Here is a 22,292-nt window from a genome sequence, read left to right as displayed (position 1 = left end):
ATAAATGCATTTAAAAAGCGATCACGATAACATTCACACAAATACCCCCCCCCACCTCCTTCCTGTCTCTCCCTCTCCGTTCTCCCCAACTGGTCCAGACAAGTGATAGGGTCATAGCGCATTGAGAAAGCTAAAAGCATGAAATAAAGATAATCGAAAACAATTGGTTACAAATATTTCTAACCGCTAAGATGTACTAGTGTTAGTCTAGATCAGCGGTTCTCAACCTTTTAATCTCGTCGACCCCTTTTTACAATCCCCCATTCTGCCGCGACCCCCCCCCACACACACACAAACACACACACAGCAATAGAAGAATAGACAATAACAATCCATATTTTCGATGGTCTTAGGCGACCCCTGGCAAATCGTCAATCAACCCCCAAGGGGGTCGCGAACCACAGGTTGAGAACCCCTGGTCTAGATTTTAGATCTAAGTGGTGAAAGCATATTTTGTGTGGAGTGGTGAATAGTAAAATTAAATGTCAAATTGAATGTAGTGTTTTGTTCCCGTCAGACTTATTTTATCGAATTGATTATTGATGAACCGTATCTAATTATATAAATAGTGATTAAAACACAGTGCTGCTGTTACACAGTCGTCCTACAAAATGAAAAAAAAAAATTGACATCGATCTCTGGCAACTTTTGCTTTCACTAAGATCGAAGGGATAAGAACATTGCCATCATCTCATTTATGTCTCTTCGTAGGGGGCGCTGTGACAGTTCCCGTAACCGAATCCCTCCACTTCTCCCGGTCAGCAGCTGTTCTTAGCAGGATATCAAGAGAGAGGCCGGTCCATTCTGTCCATATATGTTATCCAGACAGGTTTTTGTACTAATTAATCCGAACATGCGAAGTGTTCCGTTAAGGAAATAGTTTGGGAAACACTCACCTAGTTGAAGATATAGAAAGTGTAGTAAAAAAAAAGGCGAGAGCTGCGGTATTCAAGTAACCAATTTGAGAAACGCTGTACTTTAATTTAAGCCAAATAAAAATTCTTTTATTGTCACATAAAAGTTAAAAAAAAAAAAAAAGGTCAAATTTTTAGCGTTATAAAATATTTCCTATTTCCGAATCTATGTCAATACTCTCGCCTCTGGAATACAGAAAGTTGGCCTAGAACACGCAGATATGTAAACTGTCACACGTGTTCAACTATTGTAGTAGGCTTACTGTGCCTAGGTCTGACTAACGAAAATGTGGACACTTGGGAATCTTTAAACTGTTCTTTTGAGAATCTCTTTTTTTTTAAATTTTAAAGTTTTATTTTGAATTATTGCGTAAGGAGAAATGATAAAACTTCTCGTCGTTCTATAGACGTCGGCGAGTATTAGTTGTACACTATACAAATGATGAGATCTGTGACGCAACAATGACTACATTTTATGACGCAGTTGTCCAGCTGCCGGGTCACTGTTGCACCGTATGCTAGCAATCGCCTGTGATTTCCCACATTTCAACCCTGACATCGTCTACTTCTGTCAAGATGGAGCCACTTCCAGTAGACAAGGGCTGGGCATGGGTCATTTGTTTCGGTAAGTTGATGATCATGAGGATTAGATTAATGAAAACGTAAATAGTATGACTCGTTACTTGATCAGAAATATAGTTGGGTGAAATAGCTTCAGGATAGCACGTGCTTCAAACCAACATTCTGTCTGATAAAGATGTCAAAGTCTGTTTGCGCTTTTAGAGTCAGAACATCGGTAGAAGAACGTGAATAATACGAGCCATAGAAATATTTCGTAAAAACGTTATTTAAAATAACAATGAATAGCTCATTTAAGTATAGTATTACGTTATATTAAGTTGTTCTACGTTCAGATTTATTAATAACAATTCACATAACCAATCCATAGGTCCAATCGAGATCAATCTTAATAGTGGCCTCAACACTGACCTGCGACATCGCAACCTGCTTAGACCAATAGCTCGTTGCCCGGTCATAGGTCAGTGCTGAGGCCGTTATAACGATTGGTCTCGATATAACAAGTTACTGAAGGCTTGCAATGGTTATTGAGAGAAGATGTTGTTTTTTTTTATTTAAAAGATTAAAGTTTCAGGGGATGTCACGTGATACTGTTCACATCCATAAGTAGTGTACGTATATGAAATTAAATACCGCGGAAATATTTATTTCTCGGAACGTATCCCCCTCGAAAGACAAGAAAACACTATATTGTTTGTTTACTAATTTTCATTAAAAAATCGATTTTTCAAAAGTTGCATTTATGTTACAAAAATATAAATGACCTATGACTTTTTCATGTAGAAATCACTATAGCCTTGCTACCGGTCCAAACTTGATCAATACGCGTTTTCCTTTATCCAATTAGATGTCATTTATTTACGAAATAAATGATGTTAATAGTAATAATAATAATAATAATGATAATAACCTGAAAATTCCTCAGTGGAAACTGTTAAAGGGACTACGATGAATTTTGTTTCTCTTTAGCGAAACTCGACCCTGGCAGCGCCAGAGAATGACTATTCGTTCATTTCTAACATAATAATAATAATGTTTTTATTGATGCCAAGGTGAACCGTTAAACAATAGACAGGTCATAAGATGCTGTCTTTACCGAAACTGAACGGTATTTGAAACCACAAATGTCATATCAAGAGCTTGCATGGTAATGGACCTCATTCACCAACCGTAAACAAACAACATTTAGCCACGTGGCGCTCTATATCTTCTATATAATTTAGGATCTCATGTTTAATTCATGATGGTTGTCACGTGACAGTTTTTCCATTTGCTTTTATCAGTAAGATCACGTGACTAAATGTTGTTTGTTTACGATTGTTGAATGAGGTCCATTGGTAGCATATAGATGCGGGAAGGCTTCCAACTATTGAGTAACAAATCCTAGTTAATGAGAGCTGGTCTGGTTTGGTCTGGTTTGGTCTGGTTTGCGAAGATGAAGGTAACAAGGGGCCCCCTAAGGAGCGGGGCCTGATGCGGTTGCCCCACTCCCTAGGGCCACTACTGGATAGAGGACAATTATCATCAACAACAAACATGATATTTGCCCGAACAGTACTTAAGTCAACAACATGGCCTCCTGTTACAACTTAAAGGGCTACTTGCCCCCTGTATTCAAATTACACACTGGTCATTCTGGGAAATCAAGACATTGAGGAGTCATTCATAACAAAAGGTCAATTTGAGTCATCCAGACAAAATGTCACAATAAACAGACTAAAATGATAAGTATGCAGATACTGATAATATTCTTGTATAACTAGTGTTGTTACTTCAATAATATGTTTTCTTTTTTTCTAATTGATTGTGTCACCTAGTTAAAGTCTTAGTCGTTGGTAGACGTTTCTGAAAATATTTCGGGTACCGAAAAAAAAAATTTTGTAGAAAGTTTTGACAATCATTTTAAACTACGAGAATTAAATTTACATAACCTAATGATTTTTGTTTGCATTATGTATACTCTATTTTGAACCGATGCTTAGAGAAATACCTATATTCTTCCTATCTCACCGTTCAGCTGGATTCCTAGTGCACACTCTGCTGGGCAGTTCCGGTCAAGTCAACACAATGATGCTGTCGAGTTTGATAGAGAAGTTTGACACTACCATCACTACCATCTCTCTCATGTTTACAGTCGGCATCATGTGCTTTAGTTTTTTCTGTAAGTACTCCGCACTACTCACCCAGCTCCGTTATCTCCGTATTAGGGGCACTCACTACAGTGATTAAAATATATGTGACACTAATATGGAGTGAGTTTGTGTGTTTTCTGTTGGCTAAGCTTTTCCGATGTAACCTCAAAGCAGTATTTGGTGCAGATGTCTGGTTAAAAGGCTAATGAAATAGAGGTCAGAGACGATAGACTGATCTACATAATGTCATTGTTGGTTTAAAGTAAATTGAACTATTTTGTTTAACACGTCCCATAGGTTGTTATTTCATTTTGTTTTTTACATAGATTACATCCTCAACAAGAAATATATTTAAAAACACAATACTTAAAAAAACAACAACAACAAAGTTTATATTAAATGTATTTTTATAAATTACTTTCGATCAGTCATGTGATTAAATTTGTATTAGATCTAGACTAACAGATGATAGAAATATTTTTACCTTATTGTTATTGTTTATCAGCTTTCTGAATGCACCATGATGCTATGATCTGGACTAGTAAAGAAAAAGGGAAAAGGGGGGGGGGGAGAAAGAAGGAATGTAAGTTAGCGTGATTTTAAATGTATTTTGTAAAAGGGTCCATGCTTCTCAAGCTAACACACTATGCAATCGAAGTGTTTATGAAAAAAAAGAAGGTTTCATAGCTTTATATTGATAGTTTTATACGAAGAGCTAATTTTCTACAGTGTACAGTACGCGAAGTATAAAGGGAACTAATTCAACTTATACCGCCACATAAGTCGAATACAATTTCTTTCCCCTTACCAAACCAAACAATTTATTACAAATAATTAATTCATTGATTCATTTTATTTTTATTGATTATTGTTTTGTCGGGTAAAAGAAAAAAATATGAATAATATCTTCTTGATCAGAGATTGGGTGTGGGAGAAATAACATGTACAAACTTTTTAGCAGACAGACAGAGTTAGTTGATAAAAGCTTTGTAAAAACAGAAATTAACAACCACATACATTTTTTGTTGAATTGGGTACCTGTGTACTTCTCGGGGATGACAAATGACTATGAAACACCCTGACTGACAATAGTACTTATCTTTTGAATTTATTCTTGGGTATAATCCTATTTTCACATAACTGGATTTAACAATACACACTAGCGATATACTCATCTTCGTCAAGGGCAGTTGTTAACTAACAAAAAATAACTATATATTTGATGTTCTTTCCATTTCACTCCAGCCACTGTCTCTGCGAACGTCTTCTTGCCCAAGTTTGGAGAACGGAAGTGTGTTATATTTGGAGGCATCCTGACCTCCTTGTCTTCTATAGGTCAGGGCTTGTCCACACATGTGGCTGGCATTATCGTACTGGAAGGCCTCAGAGGTAGGTTTTAATTATGTTTTAACCAAACATCTACTTTGAAAAAAAAAATAATTTTAAATTTACATTAAAAATGAATGACCTACTGCAGTATATCATATGAGAGTGGTTCTTAGTCTGCAATTTTTTTTTTCTTCTAGAAACTTTTTTTTTACATTTTACAATTAACTGTTTTGTTATATTATTCTATGGCCCTCTGATTTGTATGGTCTTCACTCAAGACTGTCGTATCGATGCAGGGCCGGCCCTAACAATTGCTGGGCCCTATGCTAAATGTATTGCGCGCGGCCCAGTCAGAGTAAGGACAAGGATATTAAGTGAAATTTAAGATTTTGTATTAGAAAATAAACTCGTCTTTGGATTACAATTTTATGAAATGAAATCTGACAATGTCTTTTTTTTTTATCGCGCGTAGGATTGGCGTTTACTATATTCAATGACACCCCAAAATGACAATTTTGTCTATTTTTAGGACATTTGTATGTTTTCAAGATATTTTAATAATTTCAGGAGTTTTCCAAGACTTTTTCGTATATTTTATAATTTCAGATTTCCAGAAGCTCCTGGAAAATCAGAAAGCCGCGGAACTCTTGCTATAAGTTATAATGATTTAATTTAATAATTTACATCTACAATTAGCGCGGGGCTTATGAAAGTGCGGGGCCCACTGCGGCTGCATAGGTTGCAATTGTTTAAAACCGGCCCTATATCGATTGTGCCTAGTTCTAGACATGCCCTCCGCATTCTCCTGCCGCCCTATGGTATGGGCTAACGTAATACTGTTGAAATCGTAAGGACCATTGGAAACAAACAAACAAGAATAAATCCATTCAATTGTCATGTAATTATTACTTTACACTTGGTGACGGTGTGAAAAGATAGCGATTGGTTGTTGGTTATGCAATTTGAATGATAGTGAATGATGTAAGATTAGCGGCGATGTCGTAAGCAGTTTTAAGTCCGCCAGACGACTCCAGAAAGCCAGACTGCAAAGACGTATTTTTATCGTGAATTCGATTTGTTAGATTTGTCAAGCAAGATAAATATGTCTATATTATAATTATAGTTTTATTATTATAGCTTTTATATACCGCTACTTTCAATCTTATAGCATGCTCAGAGCACTTTTGGTCTAATCTCATTTGTGGACAAGTGGGGGGTATCTAGGAGTTGGTTTTCCGTGCTGCTTTAAGGCGCTCAGTAAACACAACCCTGCCCGAGTCGGATGTCGAACCTCGAGCCCCCTTCTAGGTAGCCAAGCCAAGTCCAATTCAAGCGCACTTAGCCTCTCGACACGCTTCCCACAGTTTTACTTAGATTTATTCACAAAGAAGTTATTGAAGATATCTCAAGTTTCATAAGTTAATATAGATTACTTACATTATATAATACAGTACTATATTATATAATACGAAAAACATGCCGGACCAAGTAAAGTATTTTCTATACAGTCGTTTACCCCTGCAGCAGTAAATCTTTGTTGTTTTTTTTGAGTCTATATTACATAATACAGCGGTTTAGTTGTTTACCAGCAGTTTTGTACTGTAAGTCAACGACCGTCAACAGCAGTATGTGTAGATGTGTGTGTGTTTGGTTGTGTGTGTGTGTGGTTGTGTGTGTAGCTGTGTGTGGTTGAGAGGTGGCTGAAGGTTTGAAATCAGCTTTTTTTATAACTTCCGAGACAAAAAAAAACCTCGAGAAGCGATAACCCATGCCTAATGTTATCTACCTACAACAACTTTCTATTTACTTGAGTCTAGGCACTGGTCACGGGATTCTGTTTGTGCCGGCCATGTGTCTGATCAGACAATACTTCAAGAGGCTACGCTCCACTGCAAGCGTCATCGTCTTCTGCGGGGGCTGCGTGGCCGCCATCGTTGCCCCGTTTATCATCGCGGCTGTCTCCAAGGAATATGGCGTCACCGGAACTTACCTGCTTCTGGGAGCCGTGGAGCTACACTATTGTGTTTCCGGTTTGCTACTTAGGCCAGTGACATCCTACAGGTTAGCTGCTTATTGTCTTTAACACTGGTGTAAAGGGTCTACTAAAGGGGGTATTCTTTTAAGAGTTTTTTTTTTATCAGATCCTCAATTGTGGCCGTCTAAGTTTATTTTTAACTTTTTAAAAATGTTTAATTTTAATTGATATTATATTGCGCACCTCTCATGCACAGAGCAAGTCAGTACGTTTGGTCGAATCTCTTTTGTAACCAGTTTTTTTAGGAGAGGGGGGAGGGGGAGAACAAAGATATGTGGGAGAAAGTTTCTGCTCGAGTCGGGATTCGAACTCGAGCCCCCTTGTTAATTAGCCAAAGCCTAGCCTCTGTGCCACATCTCCCAATTCATTACTTTCCTGCTGTAATTACAATCGGCACTATTTGTAATATTTTTTTAAATGTAAGTATTCGACACTAATTTTCCCCGTCTCTTTATTATAAAACTAAAGCGGTCACATTTAAGACTGAAATTTTACGTAGCATTAAGCGTCCACGCGATGTTTGTTTAGCTACCTGTGTGTAGTCGCTGAATGAACTCTTTATGTTGTCTGTTGTATTTATGTGTATTTTTCTGTTGTGTTGTCTTTATATGAGAAACGAGTCCTTGTAATCACAACAAATTTCCGTAAGGATCAATAAAGCAGTCTTAGTCTTAGTCTTAGTCTTAGTCTTAGAGTTGGGTAGCTTTAAAAATAAAAACTATTCCATGTCCAGCAACAACAGTCCTAAGTGAAGTCGTGAATGCATAATTCTTCTTGCATATATATAAACAATATATTCTTTTGAAAGCTTAACTTATTTAGTGGACCTATTGATTAAAAGGTCAACGAAAAATATTTGGGAGGAGATTAGGAAAGGCCGGACAGCATGCGGACAGACTCGCCGAGCCTAGCCGAGAACAAAAGAATCGAAACTGCCTTAGTGAAGAGAAAGATAAAGCTGCCCGTCAGCTAGCACTAAAACAGATGCATATACATGCACAAACTGTGGCGAAAATCTGAATCTCAAGAACTGGCTTGATTCTGCCCCGTCTCAAGACGAAACCAAAACCTGGGTGCATCCATTGTCTTACGAGACAAAAAGGAGACATGTATGATTAAAAAGTTGTCTCCCTTTGGTAATTTAACGATTATGGTTTATCTCGTAAAACTTTAGTTTCTCTCTTAAAAAAATTGTATTTCAATTTTTTCAAATGGACTTTTCAACTTTTTTTATTTATTCCATTTTTAATTCAATTATACATACAACACTGAACCATTATCTCCAAATACAAAAACTAAATCTAATTAAATACTCACTAAGACACAAAAATAAATGCACATTCCTCGTTCCATAGCTAGGACAAAGTTATACAAATGCTCCTTCTTCCCTAGTGCTATTAGAGCTATTAGACTTGGCAGAATTTAATACGTTGGTCAACATGAATGGCTAGATGCATGACGCGTAGGACGTAACGTCTGCATAAGATAAGAAGATGTAGCTGATGAAGTCCTTGTGGCCTAAACGTCCTTTATGTATTTATTGATTTTTTATATACAGTTGTTCTCTCTTGCTGTGGTCACTCATTTTATCTTTTTATTTTTAACTACATTTAAGATTTAACTTTAGGCAACACAAAATATAGCTTAGGCCACCCCCCCCCTCCCCAAAAAAAAAAAAAAAAAAAAAAACATTATTATTTATTTTAATGTAAATATAATATCTGGACTAATTAATGGCCAATAATGGGACTCATAGCAAGTGTAAAACCTTAGCTGTTCAAAACTCTTCAGATGACAATGTTACATTGTTTATTAAGTCTGTTATGTATGTGTTCCCATTGCCTTGAACCCACTACATTGTTTTTGTTGACAACAATGTATTATATACGTTATAATTTAAACGTATATATTATTATTATGTTAGAAATGAACGAGTATTCATTCTCTGGCGCTGCCAGGGTCGAGTTTCACTAAAGCGAAACAAAATTCATCGTAGTCCCTTTAACAGTTTCCACTGAGGAATTTTCTGGTGATGTGGCAGGTCTGCAGCAGTACCGCCCTCTGACAGGCAACTAGGATGTTCCTAGGAATGTTAAGGGCCTTATTATTATTATGTTAGAAATGAACGAGTAGTCATTCTCTGGCGCTGCCAGGGTCGAGTTTCGCTAAAGCGAAACAAAATTCATCGTAGTCCCTTTAACAGTTTCCACTGAGGAATTTTCTGGTGATGTGGCAGGTCTGCAGCAGTACCGCTCTCTGACAGGCAACGAGGATGTTGCTAGGGATGTTAAGGGCCTTATTATTATTATTATTATTATTATTATTGTAAATGCTTAATGTTAAATACTTTTATTGCGAGTAATACAGTAAATTATACAATTCGATTACTTTTTTACATTCAGGAAGACGGTTGAGAATTCCCCAGAAGTAGAGTTGAATCAGCTTCCTACAATACAAGTGACGCCCCCACCATCACAGGAAAGCAGTCAGGTTCAGAGTCAGACTATTTCCAACGGATCCAGTTACCCTCTAAAAAACTTGCCTCTCGATGCTGAAGTGAGGGAGACTCTCTTGGACAAAGCTTTGATTGTTGAAGAACCCATTGTCAGACCTAGGGTGTTTAGCAGAGGCATGTCTGTGGACTCGACAGACACATATCTGAGTGATAAGTACAAACAGAGGGCGACATTCGGAAGTGTCCTGACACTGACCAGTGAGCACGGAGCTGTCTTGGAAACCGTTTTGGATAAAGAGGACACCAAGTCACGTGATGATCCTGACACAGGCGTAACAAACGTGGGTGTCTTTAGGAAATGTTACAACGAGGCGTCTCTCAAGTAAGTAAATAGTTATCTTTACTTTATTATTATTACATTCAAACGATTCATACAATCACACAATTTTAAGCATTTCTTTAAATATTGAAGAATATTATTTGCAAGTTCAGTCTCATTACATGTACATAATTCGTTTGGCAGCGATGCCTTATCTAAGGCCCTCGGGCCGAATCCGGCTTAAATGCTATGGGCCAGTCTCTTTACGGAGAGGTACAAATTTATTATATTTTTTGACAGTATTGTCTAGATAGTGATGTCTTATCTAGGGCATTCGGGCCTTATCTGTCTTTGATACCTTGCTATACGGCCCTTCGGAATTTAGGCCCATTTGCTTATTAAAGCTGCGAGCGATCAGTTCCATTGGGCTACAATAACTTTTTAGCTTTTTTGTGGTCTGCGACACATGTGCAGGCTACGTTGGTAATAGCAAGAATTTAAAAAAAAATAAAACAAAAATTTTTTAAAGTTTAGTCAGTGTATATTTTGAAGTGATGGGATTAGCCTGTGAAAAAAAAAAGAAAAATGAAATCAATGCTGTGGTTTTATTTCTTCCCTACCACCAGCTTGTGGTCAATGAGACTTGCAATGGTCGCCATCATGCCGGGAACAGTGCACGTCTACATAGCCATCTACACGCCCATGATTCTACATTCCCAGGTATTTGCTATTTGAATCCTAGAAGAATGTTTGGCTCCTGTTATGACATGATTAGAATTTGGTATTTGTTTCGCAAATAAAGGGAAAGTTTTACTTAGCGACAAGTGACGTGACAGATCTTTAAAAAAAACAAGAACGCTCTAAGTTACGCTACAAACAAGACGCTTTGTGTAGAACATTGGGAATAACCAGTAGTAGATGTACGGCGTTACTAAAAGACATTCGACGGATCCCTTCTTAAGTATTAAAAGTGTTTATTGTTTAACACTAGCGTGGACTCCATTTCTCGATTGTTGACCTTTCATCGGTGTTCATGTTCCAGCATTGAGTTCGGAGTTACCTCAGCTGGGATTTGTTTCTATTTCAAGTACTCATCACCGCGGGAAGAGCACAACACTCCTCATTGGAAGCTTATGGAACCAGTGGAAGATAATGAAGCTCATACAACACTTTTAAAAGTGTATAACTTTCTTTTAGAAATAAATACTATTATGTCCTACCCCCAGAGGCCTCCTATGGAGGGGTCACGGATGGATGCGTGTAGGGTTCGGACTCTATCGTAACGACAGTGCATACCACATTTTAAAACTTACTGTCCTCTGTTCTGTCCTCAGCTTCCTTCTCGCTCTCTGCCACTACATTTCCAACACTTACCCATCCTCGTATGCTTATATATATTCACATTTTGCTTTTGATTTTACGATTATAACTGCTTTTCCATGTCACAAAACTAATGGATGGTCTAACTCTAATGTGTGGTCTACTGAAATCCGTAGACAATATGCTTAAAGTTTGTTTCTATGTCGTTTCATTGTGTTTTACAATATTTCAGGGAGCGTCATTAGATGAACTGTCCACTTTGCTGACCTTGCTAGGAGTCCTTGACCTTGTGAGTAGGCTGGGCATGGGTTTCCTGGCTGATACTCACATTGTCTCGGCCACTGTGATGTTCATACTCTCACAGATGTTCTTGGGTGAGTCTTCCATAGGTCGCCCTTTTGATCGTTCAGAGTCACACTATTAAAAGATGAAGAAATAATCTTAAGTTAGCCTTGTCATTATATTGAGCAGGAGTCTAGCTTGTGGCCTCTATTCAAGATTTTCATGATAAACTTTCGATTCTAAACAATGTCAAGGACGCTATAATGAAAAGATCACCGAGGCCAACTAAATCCAAATTTATTTGTTCTAGAAGCGAAAGAGTTAAAAAAAAAATTTTTCCAGTGCTAAAATTGCTTACAATTTATCGTATACATTCGAAATTCCATAGCAACTCAACACATTTTGTACTTTGCTCACCGGATACACCAAATCAATAGCTATTTATAGTTTTCTACACGTGATTCCAAATCTCCAATCAAACGTTTTTAGCTTTAGTTGGACAATGTTCTCGATGTAGAAATATTATTTTGATTTGTATTTAATACTTGATTGTATCTATCTACTTTGTTCACACTCCATGTTTCTACTATTGTCTTTCTCTTACATCTGACCTGTGTCTACTCATTCAAACCTTTCTCTCTTTTACACGTTTACTCTCAGTGACTATCTCTCTCTTTCTCCGTCTCTTACATTTTTGATGTCCATTCACTGACATCTCAGTCTCTTACATGTGTTTTACAAACATCGTTCTTTCTCTTTGACACGTGTTTGATTCTACTTTGTTAACACCGTTACCTCTTGCAGGTGTTCATATTCATTATTGTTATTTCTCTCTTACAGGTGTTCTGTGTCAGTTTGTTATTTCTCTCTTACATGTGTTTTACAAACATCGTTCTTTCTCTTTGACACGTGTTTGATTCTACTTTGTTAACACCGTTACCTCTTGCAGGTGTTCATATTCATTATTGTTATTTCTCTCTTACAGGTGTTCTGTGTCAGTTTCTTATTTCTCTCTTGCAGGTGTTCTACGTCAGTTTATTATTTCTCTCTTACAGGTGTTCTGTGTTAGTTTGTTATTTCTCTCTTACAGGTGTTCTGTGTCAGTTTATTATTTCTCTCTTACAGGTGTTCTGTGTCAGTTTGTTATTTCTCTCTTACAGGTGTTCTGTGTCAGTTTATTATTTCTCTCTTACAGGTGTTCTGTGTCAGTTTATTATTTCTCTCTTACAGGTGTTCTGTGTCAGTTTATTATTTCTCTCTTACATGTGTTCTGTGTCAGTTTATTATTTCTCTCTTACAGGTGTTCTACGTCAGTTTATTATTTCTCTCTTACAGGTGTTCTGTGTAAGTTTATTATTCTCTCTTACAGGTGTTCTGTGTCAGTTTGTTATTTCTCTCTTACAGGTGTTCTGTGTCAGTTTATTATTTCTCTCTTACAGGTGTTCTGTGTCAGTTTATTATTCTCTCTTACAGGTGTTCTGTGCCAGTTTGTTATTTCTCTCTTACAGGTGTTCTACGTCAGTTTATTATTTCTCTCTTACAGGTGTTCTACGTCAGTTTATTATTTCTCTCTTACAGGTGTTCTGTGTAAGTTTATTATTCTCTCTTACAGGTGTTCTGTGTCAGTTTATTATTCTCTCTTACAGGTGTTCTGTGCCAGTTTGTCGGCTTCTTTAGCATGTTCGAGACACTCATTGTTTACGTCATCTTGCTGGGACTGGTCATTGGCGCTAGGGTGTCGCTGCTCCCCCTAGTGGTCATCGAAGTCGTCGGAGTGGACAAGATGCCACAAGCATTCAGCATTATCTCTTTGGTGGCTACTATAACAGCAGCAGGCGTCAACCCCCTATTTGGTCAGTACTCCATTTGTTTTTCGCGACGAATTAGATCTAGATAATAAGAATAATTATTAATAATAATTTAATTTAGAAAGCTCTGTTAAATAACAAATATGTAGGCTCAAGGCGCTGTGATAACATTTCAAACATAAACACATAAAAAAGTTTGAAACAGATAGCTCTTACTGTTCTTCTTGAAAGTAGATCTAGTTTAATGAACATGAAGTAGCAACTGTGGCATACTGTTTCAATTTAAATATGTACCACAAAAACCGTTTCATTTTTTTGAAGAAAAAGCGTTTAACTTTTGTTTATTCTCAATATTAAGATTCAACTGTATCACAGAAATACATAAGCGTCCCAAAATATCTTTGCCTGCAAACACCACCAGACTTATTTAGTCAAAACCTGCCACGGACCCTTAAGTGAAAAAGATTATAACTTTTCGTTTAGAAAAGACACTGGCCCCAAACTTTCCCCCTCCATAAAACAAAAACTATAAGTAGAGTTGCTAGATCTGGAAACCACTGGGCAGTTCACAGCAGATATAGGACTGCCTGTCTGAACCTTCCATCATATATATAAGAACGAAGAGGAAGAAGAATCTGTGATTGGGACCTGAGTTTGTTCACTCGCAAAAGGGTTCAATACCCAGTCGATTAGGTCGTCATTGACTAGTACGTAATAGACAAGTTAAACAGTAGTAAGCGGCGAATTGATTATTATTTAAATTATCCGATAGGGTAAACTAGCTTTTAACGCAGAGTTTATTTTAATTTTACACACTTATTCTCTTTCTGCGGACCCCTGGGAGTTTGAGAACCACTCTTCTAGGAGAGTAATCACATAGTGGAGTCTTAGTGCATGACGGCTTACTAATGACCCTCCTTGGTGTTTAGGAAATAATATTATTTCTATTGCACAGTGCTCAAAGCATGTGTACTTCAATGCATTTGCAATATGCAGGCCACTCTTTCTACAACGAACACAATGACAATTTGAAATACAAAAGACTTAAAAGAATGAATTCTGCAATGATATATAAATTGAGTTAATTTTTCATGAAACATGTATATATATATATTTATTACATTGGCTTTTTTTTTTACATATTATTTTCTATTTTATCCAGGTGCAATAACCGAGGCAACTGGGTCATTCATAGTTGCTCTTCATATAGTCGGTGCATGTTTCTGTTTCGGAGCTGCCATGTGGATACTAGTGCCCAGGCTGGTTCAACTGGACATCAAGAAAGGAAGAAGAGATTAGAATCTATCGTTGTAATAATTGTTGGCATTTTTTAACACTCAGTGAATGGATTAATATAAATAATATTTTAATACCTTAAAAGAAATGGGATCTCAAAGTTTCAATTGCCTATTCTGCCAAATGTCCTGGCATTTGGGGCCATTTTTTAGTAATGCATTAATTGTATGTGTATAAATGAAGTCATATGTAAGCTTTAAGTATTTTCTCTTTTGAAGTAACTTCTTTAATTTATAAGATAAGGCATGAATGTTTGGGTTCTGAATGTAATTCTATTTCTTTTTGTATTTCTTCATTTAAGATGCTACTGGAGTTTGAAGTTTGTGTTATTTGAGAATAAAGGTTGACAGTACAAGGGATATTGGTTTAAATGTCTTGTATATGAGCTCAGATGATGTACAATACACCTCCGTAAAAGTATATGCCATTTATGTTGTTACACAAGTGGAGGGTTGATTTAACTGTATAGAATTTAGCCCTTGTTATGTAAAGGGAGAGTGATCCTTAAGGGATTACGGGCACGACATGGCCTAAATTGTGCCGATGTGCCTAAACTCAAAACTCAAACTCAGTAGAGGGTTGAGAATAACGTTTTCACTGAAAAACAAAAAAAGCAAATTTTTCTTTTGGAAATAAATTTTTTACAGTAAATTACTAATGTAGATATAAGTTATCTCCCTTTCATGAATCCTCTCCCTTGATTTTAAGCCCTCAAAAAAATATTGAAATGGGGAAATCATTATTAATAATATCCAGATCTAGTACAGGCAATATTTTAAATTTCTAAAGCTTTTGCAACCCATAGAACATCTTGGAATCTAACTCACCACAATGACACAGCCTTTCAGTGTCACGCATTTTCAGGCAAAGAAATATAGGATAACTTGACGTCTGCTACTACAATTCGCTAAGCAAGTGTGTGTGTGTCTGTGTGTGTGTGTCTGCCTGTCTGTAATTTGTTTAAAGTTGTTTTTAAATACTTCGGTATTTCCATGTATACACTCGTCTGTATGAATTTATCATGTAATTTATTGAATAAATTTTTTGAAGGTCTGAATAAATCTTTTTTTTTTATCAAATATGGAGAATTCTAGCGTGCCACATCATTTTTTTTTAATTTAAAAATATAAATTTTTAGTTTAAACTAAAATTTTCATACATATCGGAAGTTTACCTCGATGTAAGATTTAATAATAGATGTCTTAGAGCCAGATCAATCAACATAGTAGGCCTGAACACTGACCTGCAACGTCACAACCTGTGGGCAGTTTAGACCAATAACCTGTTTCCCAAGTCACATGTCTGTACGACGTGGAAGCAAGGTATTGGTCTCCATTGCCCACAGGTTGTGACGTTGCAGGTCAGTGTTCAGGCTTTGCATAACGAACAATTTCCTTTAGAGCAGTTGATTCAATGGTTCACATTCGGGTGTAGAAAGAAACCTGACAGGTTCATGTTAGAGCTCCATTGCGAGAGATTCAGCTTCTTAGGAGGTGAGTCGTTCTCAAACAGCAGAGATTGACAATGTAACTGATCGGCCAGCTCGTTAGCCTATACCAGAAAGAACGCACACTGCAGCAGTAAATACTGTGGTATCCCAAGGGTCTTCGGTATCATTCAAAGGATCAGCGGAGGCTCTTCAAGAGATATGAGCTAAGTTTCTGAAGACATTCTTTACTTACGTAATCCCTATTGGCTGCTGAGCGACTTTCAAAGTAGAAAATGTCAGATCAAAAACAGAAATGAACTCTTACTAATATATGGATGGCTGCCTGGTCGTGCGGTTTGCGCGCTGGATTGTCGTTTGGATTTATCGATGGTCAGGGTTCAAACCCTGCCCGCTCCCATCCCCCGTCGTCCTGGGGGAGGTTTGGACTAGGAAGTAAACTATCTTCAACTCTGAAGGAACATCCGAAATATGTAAAACAAACATTTTATGGAACAGTTTTTGTAAACATCTACAAATGAGTAGCTTTAAACTAATTTCTGAACAAGGATATAATACGTTCTAATTACATAATGATATATATATATATATATATAAATATATATATATATATATATAAAAATATACACACACACACATATATATACATACACACAGTTCTTTTTTGTAAAAAAAAATGGGTACCGGTACTCAATGATTAGGTGCCGGTACTCAGTAGTTGATTGCCTAACTTTTAACTGCTAAAAATTAATAATATACATTAAAATACAAGAAAAGTAATTTTTTTTTAAAAAGGTACGTACCGTACCGGTGCGTACCGTCACTAAAAAGCCCTGTATATATATATGTCCTTTTTCTAAATTTGTAATTTTAAATTATTCATTTGCTTATTTTTTACATGTGGGTGTTTTGGGGCATGTTTTGATTATAAATTTGGTTTATATGCTTGAACAGTTTGTGAGCCCAAAAAAATAGAGGAAGTGATTGTCTAATTCAGTGATGCCCAAAATACTTCCCGCGGGCCAAATCCGGTCTATTCGGCACGCTACATGATGGTAGGCATCCCCATCATTTGTTATGATGCTGCCTAGGTAAGTGAACTTGTCCAACTCTTCAAGCTTTGACTCGCCAAGTCTGACGGGGGACACCCTTTGTCTTATATCCCACTCGCAAAATTTTGGTATTATCTACGTTTATGCGGAGGCCAATTTTGGGTGCCTCTCTATCTAGGCTCTCCGTCATTTCTTGTATGCCTTTATTTGTAGCCCCGAGTAGTGCAACGTTATCAGCAAAGTCCAGGTCCGTTATTCGATTTTGTTCACGCCATGGAATACCAAAGGCAGTCTGGTTCATTGCTCTCCTCATTATGTAGTCGATGGCTAGGAGGAAGAGGATGGGAGATAAGATGCATCCCTGTCTCACACCTGTCTCGATGCTGAAAAACTCGGTTGTTCCCTCTTCTGTTTTAATGCAGCAACTAGACTGACTTTAAAGGTGTCGTAGGATCTGGACGAATTTTTCTGGGATGCCGTATTCTCTAACTATTTTCCATAGTGATTCTCGGTGGACACTATCGAACGCGTTCTTAAAGTCCACGAAACTGATCGTTAGCCGTTGTTGGTACTCAAGACTTTGTTCTGTGATATTTGGGAGAGCGAAGATCTGTTCTGCACATGATCTGCCTCTTCGGAAGCCTGCTTGTTCTTCTCTGAGTCTCTCATCTACAGACTGTTGAAGCCGCCTCAACACCAAAAAACAAATGTTCCAAATGTATCTTTACCTACGTTAGGGTCTGTATATTTTTCTAATGGATTACTACCAAGGCATTTAACATTTGTGCGTTCATGAAATAGGACTAAAGAATTTACTAGGGAAAGTTTGACGGATCTTGAATTCTTTATAGAGCATGATACCATTGCTGGCCAACATGTTTGTTTTTATAAAGAAAGTGTGGCTGTTTTTGTGTGTGTGTGTGTTTTTTTTAATAAAAAATAAAATATAAACAGAACTTACACCATTTTTTGGAAGTGTAAAAAGAAAATTCCGATATCCCAATAATTCAATGTAAGTTCTAGATCCTCGGGTTTGAAATAAAATAGTTTTAGGTCACTTTCGTTAAGTTTTTGTATCTTTTCCATCATGTGGCCCGCGACAGTAGTGTTGGAAATCAAAATGGCCCGCAGATTGAATTAGGTTGGGCATCACTGGCCTAATCCTTTGTCTTTTCACAAAAACTTCAAATGGGAGTAGTTCGAGACATCTCTTCAAATCATAGCTATTGGAATTAAACATTAATTTATAAACCAAAATTAAAACTCAGATTTGTCAGCTATAATAAATGTGTCACAACCCTTTTTATTCATGAGCAAATATATTCAAGATATACATCTAGTTCTGTGCAAAATATGAAATAACAACGATTATCGAGGCAGCTTTAACTATTGTTACTATACGCTACAACATAGGCTAACGTTAATGAAAAATGAATGGGAAAATATTTAATATTAATTCAAACAACATTTTCAAAAACACTGGTATTTTGTTCACATAATCTCAAGAGGCGGCCCCTAGATTCATCCTTGGGTCTTCTGCGTGATTAGCAATATTGGCCGTCGGACGTGGTGATTTTAGTATCACATTGTTAATGTGTTAAGTATTCATTGAATTGATTGGTATGATGATATATGTGTACATTTGCAAGCCTGGCCCTTACGCATGGGATGAAATAGTATCTAATTCTGATTGATGGACAAAGGATTTGGTGAATGCCTATCGTCGTTCATGGCCTTTGAAAGAATCCCTTCCCTATGATCAAGTGTTGACTGTACTGGGATAGGCCTATTCTGACCGACAAAACGGTAGATTTCAATTGCCCGGATCTGCTGTTCATCGATAAAAAAGAAAAAACCGCTACCATTATCGATATCGCCGTACCACTGTCTCATAATTTACGAAAAACTGAGATAGAAAAACAAAGAAAATATGGGAACCTAGGCTTGGAGATTAAGCGTCTATGGAAATTGTCCAAAATAACAATATACCCCATTGTTATATCAACCTAGGGGATAATAACAACTGACCTCACAGACACCTTCAAGGCCCTTAACATTCCTAGGAACATCTTCGTTGCCTGTCAGAGGGCGGTACTGCTGCAGACCTGCCACATCACCAGAAAATTCCTCAGTGGAAACTGTTAAAGGGACTACGATGAATTTTGTTTCTCTTGAGCGAAACTCGACCCTGGCAGCGCCAGAGAATGACTACTCGTTCATTTCTAACATAATAATAATGTCAATATTAATAATAATGTCAATATTAATAATAATGCCAATATCAATAATAATGTCAATAATAATAATAATGTCAATATTAATATAAATGTCAATAGTAATAATAATGACAATAATAAAAAGTTACAATAAACACACACTGTTATTTAATTTAATTCGTTTTAAATGTTAAAAATATATAATTAAGTCCGATCATATCTTTAATTCAAACCTGCTTTGAGCGGTATAAAAGTCTGCATGAATTTCTCCCATCTAGAAAACCAGCGAATGGTTTGAGATGCAGAAGACGTATCCAGATGCAGTCTTTAAGCATCATGCCACTGACTAGACTTTCTGATAGAGCTGGCCTCTCCCCCAGGCCCCAACCGACAAAACATTTAAAGTTTTCATCGCCTCCCTCTTCGATGTCGTCCAACTAACCCAGACATACGCTACCAGACATACGCTACCAGACATACGCTACCAGACATACGCTATCAGACATACGCTACCAGACATACGCTACCAGACATACGCTACCAGACATACGCTACCAGACATACGCTACCAGACATACGCTACCAGACATACGCTACCAAGTTAAGGCATTCGTCGAACCACCTCCTAATATGAGCACGAGATACCACCAACGCCTTAAACCCCATTACCATTTTTGAATATAATGATGAGTAGGCATCAATAGATTCTTGGAGCAGGCTACATTGAGTTTCTTAACTCTGACTCAGTTAAAATTGCCATGGCGATCTGTGAAGCTTTAAAAGTCATTGACCCTCAACTCGGCAAAGCAAAACAGATTGCTGTGGTCACTGATTCAAAAAATGCACTACAGCCCCTCCCCCTCCCCAATATCGATACTGCCATCATGGCTTATACTGCCATCATGGCTTCACACAATAAAAATCAACGCTATAGTAATAATGCAGTGGGTACATAGGCGTGACTGGCAACACCACCTACCGAGCATGCTGAGAGATTTTATCATGCTCTGGCTACAACCCAAAAAAACTGAAATAGAAAAGTGGTTTGATTGCTGGAAGAAGTTCCAAAAAGCCTGCAGAGTCTGGGAGCACATGAGACTTCCCTGGTGGAGGCTGTCCAGGCCTGAGCAACTATTATAGCACAATGCAGGACAGGCCACTGTCCAGTTGGCTCATGTTTCTCACCTATCCCATGTTTGGGTCTAGCTGCATGGCAGCGGAAGTTTGTGTTCAGAGTTCCCGTAAGGCAGCTAGACATGCCATCTCATCTCTGTCTTGTAATCCTGTCTGGGCCCTAACCCCACGTCTTGTCATCTGCATGGCATCTAATTTCCAAATCGCAGCGCCATGCATTCCTGAGCCCTCTTTCTTTTTTCTTGGAGAGTTCCAGGCTTGTTTTGTAATGCTAATATTATTAGATGCAATGGACTTCCAGCATCTCTGAAGGAAATCTACTTCAATTGGCCTGCTGCTTTGTTCTTAGTCACTCCTGATTCGAGACGTTGTCAGGCCAACGGAAGTAGTCTAAATAAATGAATACGAATTGACAAACACTAATACCTCAGTGACACATATGAAAAGTGCATTTTGCGCCTTATTGTTTGTATTAATACATATACCTTTTGGCTCTAGGTTGAAGGACATCGCCTTTACTCTTTGAGTAAAAGAACAATTTAAATTAAAAGCAACGATAATAGTACCATCTTTTATCACAGAATTCTTATATGTAATTTCTATTTAGGTTTATAGACATTTTACTGTTGTTCTCGTAGCGTATTTATAACATTGCTACCTGTTTTAAAACATTATACAGATAGTAATATTGTCTAAAGATCAACAACAATTATTTGCCAACGGTAGTAATATCTGCACTACTAGTCACATTAACCCTCAAAAGCACATTATATTAAACTATCAATTTTAATGACGAAATTATGAACTGTAATAATGAGATTCTCTGCTTATGTCGGATACACTTGGGAGGCACATTGAAGATTTCACAAGGCCTTCTGGCTAGAAACATGGTTCATAGCAGTGGTTACACTGAAAACATTTCATAATAGTGCAAGAAAAAAGCTTCATCCTCATGTTAAGGAAGACTCAGTGATGTTCAGAATCATTGACGCTTTTGGATATTATTATAAGTCTACAAAGTACGCGCAGTGCAGTGATTCACGTGGCTGTGATCTACATATTTCGCCAAATCGGCGGAGATATATCCTTTGTCTCCCAGTGGTCGGCTTAGGTTTCCTAAACTCGGTAGTAGATTTCATTTTGGTCTCAAATGCACATCACGATGCCTTTGTTAGAAAATATCTCCAGCCTTCTCATATGGAAGCCTCCTGCTGCCAGGCGCTATCTTATATAATAATTAAAAAAGCGAACTGGCACCTAAGCTGGTCTTTAAAGTTTTGTGAGTGTGTGTGCCGTTCACCTTTCAGCGTACCAAAAAGGATCGCCCTTGAAATATGGTATTCCCCCATAAGGGATATGTGCCCTGTCTAACTTAGCTTTGTTTTGCAAGCAGTCCCTCTATACAGTGCATACAAGCATTCACCAGAACATCGTTAGTTTTAGTGCGGTCTTGCCATTGTATTTCCATAATGTAGCAAGCACCTTTGTTGAGAGTCACAGTCGTTATGTATAGTGACCATGGCTCAGTTCCAAATCATCATCATCATCATCATCAAACTCCATTTGGTGAGGGCTTGAGAGGCTCAAACCCTCTCTTGCAAAAGGCCTGGACAGAAACGCTGTTGTTTTGCGTAGTGGATATATGTCACCGTACAGGTTGAGAATTTTTGGTTTCCCAGTCCAGTCTGGGGCAGTTAAACAGAAAATGAGGCACGGTTTCCTCTTCTTCCCCGCAGCCAATTAGAAAGGTTGAGTTGACCACTAATTTGTGGACAGTAATGTTGGTAGGCAGTATTAAATATAATTTTTGAACAGAAAAAAAATAATTAAGATTCACGCTGATATGTCAGCTGACTCTTGCACTGGCCATTAAAGTGTTTCCTCGGGGCACATCTGTTACTTCGTCCAAATTAAAACTTGCTAAAATATTTTGTCCTACTACATACTTCCTTTACAAGGGCAAGGTGATTTGCC

General features: G+C 37.5%; 1 protein-coding gene across 1 annotated transcript; it reads left to right on the top strand.

Moving 5' to 3' along the window:
• Positions 1-1,151: 1,151 nt before the first annotated feature.
• Positions 1,152-15,530, top strand: LOC106051431 (uncharacterized). Its single transcript, XM_056045101.1, has 9 exons — positions 1,152-1,539; positions 3,511-3,654; positions 4,871-5,014; positions 6,772-7,015; positions 9,392-9,826; positions 10,390-10,483; positions 11,316-11,457; positions 13,012-13,218; positions 14,336-15,530. The coding sequence occupies exons 1-9, from the start codon at positions 1,491-1,493 to the stop codon at positions 14,470-14,472; spliced, it is 1,596 nt and encodes a 531-aa protein (XP_055901076.1). The 5' UTR covers positions 1,152-1,490; the 3' UTR covers positions 14,473-15,530.
• Positions 15,531-22,292: the final 6,762 nt, after the last annotated feature.

This window comes from Biomphalaria glabrata, chromosome 10 (assembly GCF_947242115.1).
Source record: "Biomphalaria glabrata chromosome 10, xgBioGlab47.1, whole genome shotgun sequence".
Taxonomy (NCBI): Eukaryota; Metazoa; Mollusca; class Gastropoda; family Planorbidae; genus Biomphalaria; species Biomphalaria glabrata.
The sequence above is the reverse complement of the archived record's forward strand: the minus strand, read 5'-3'. Positions and strand labels throughout refer to the sequence as shown.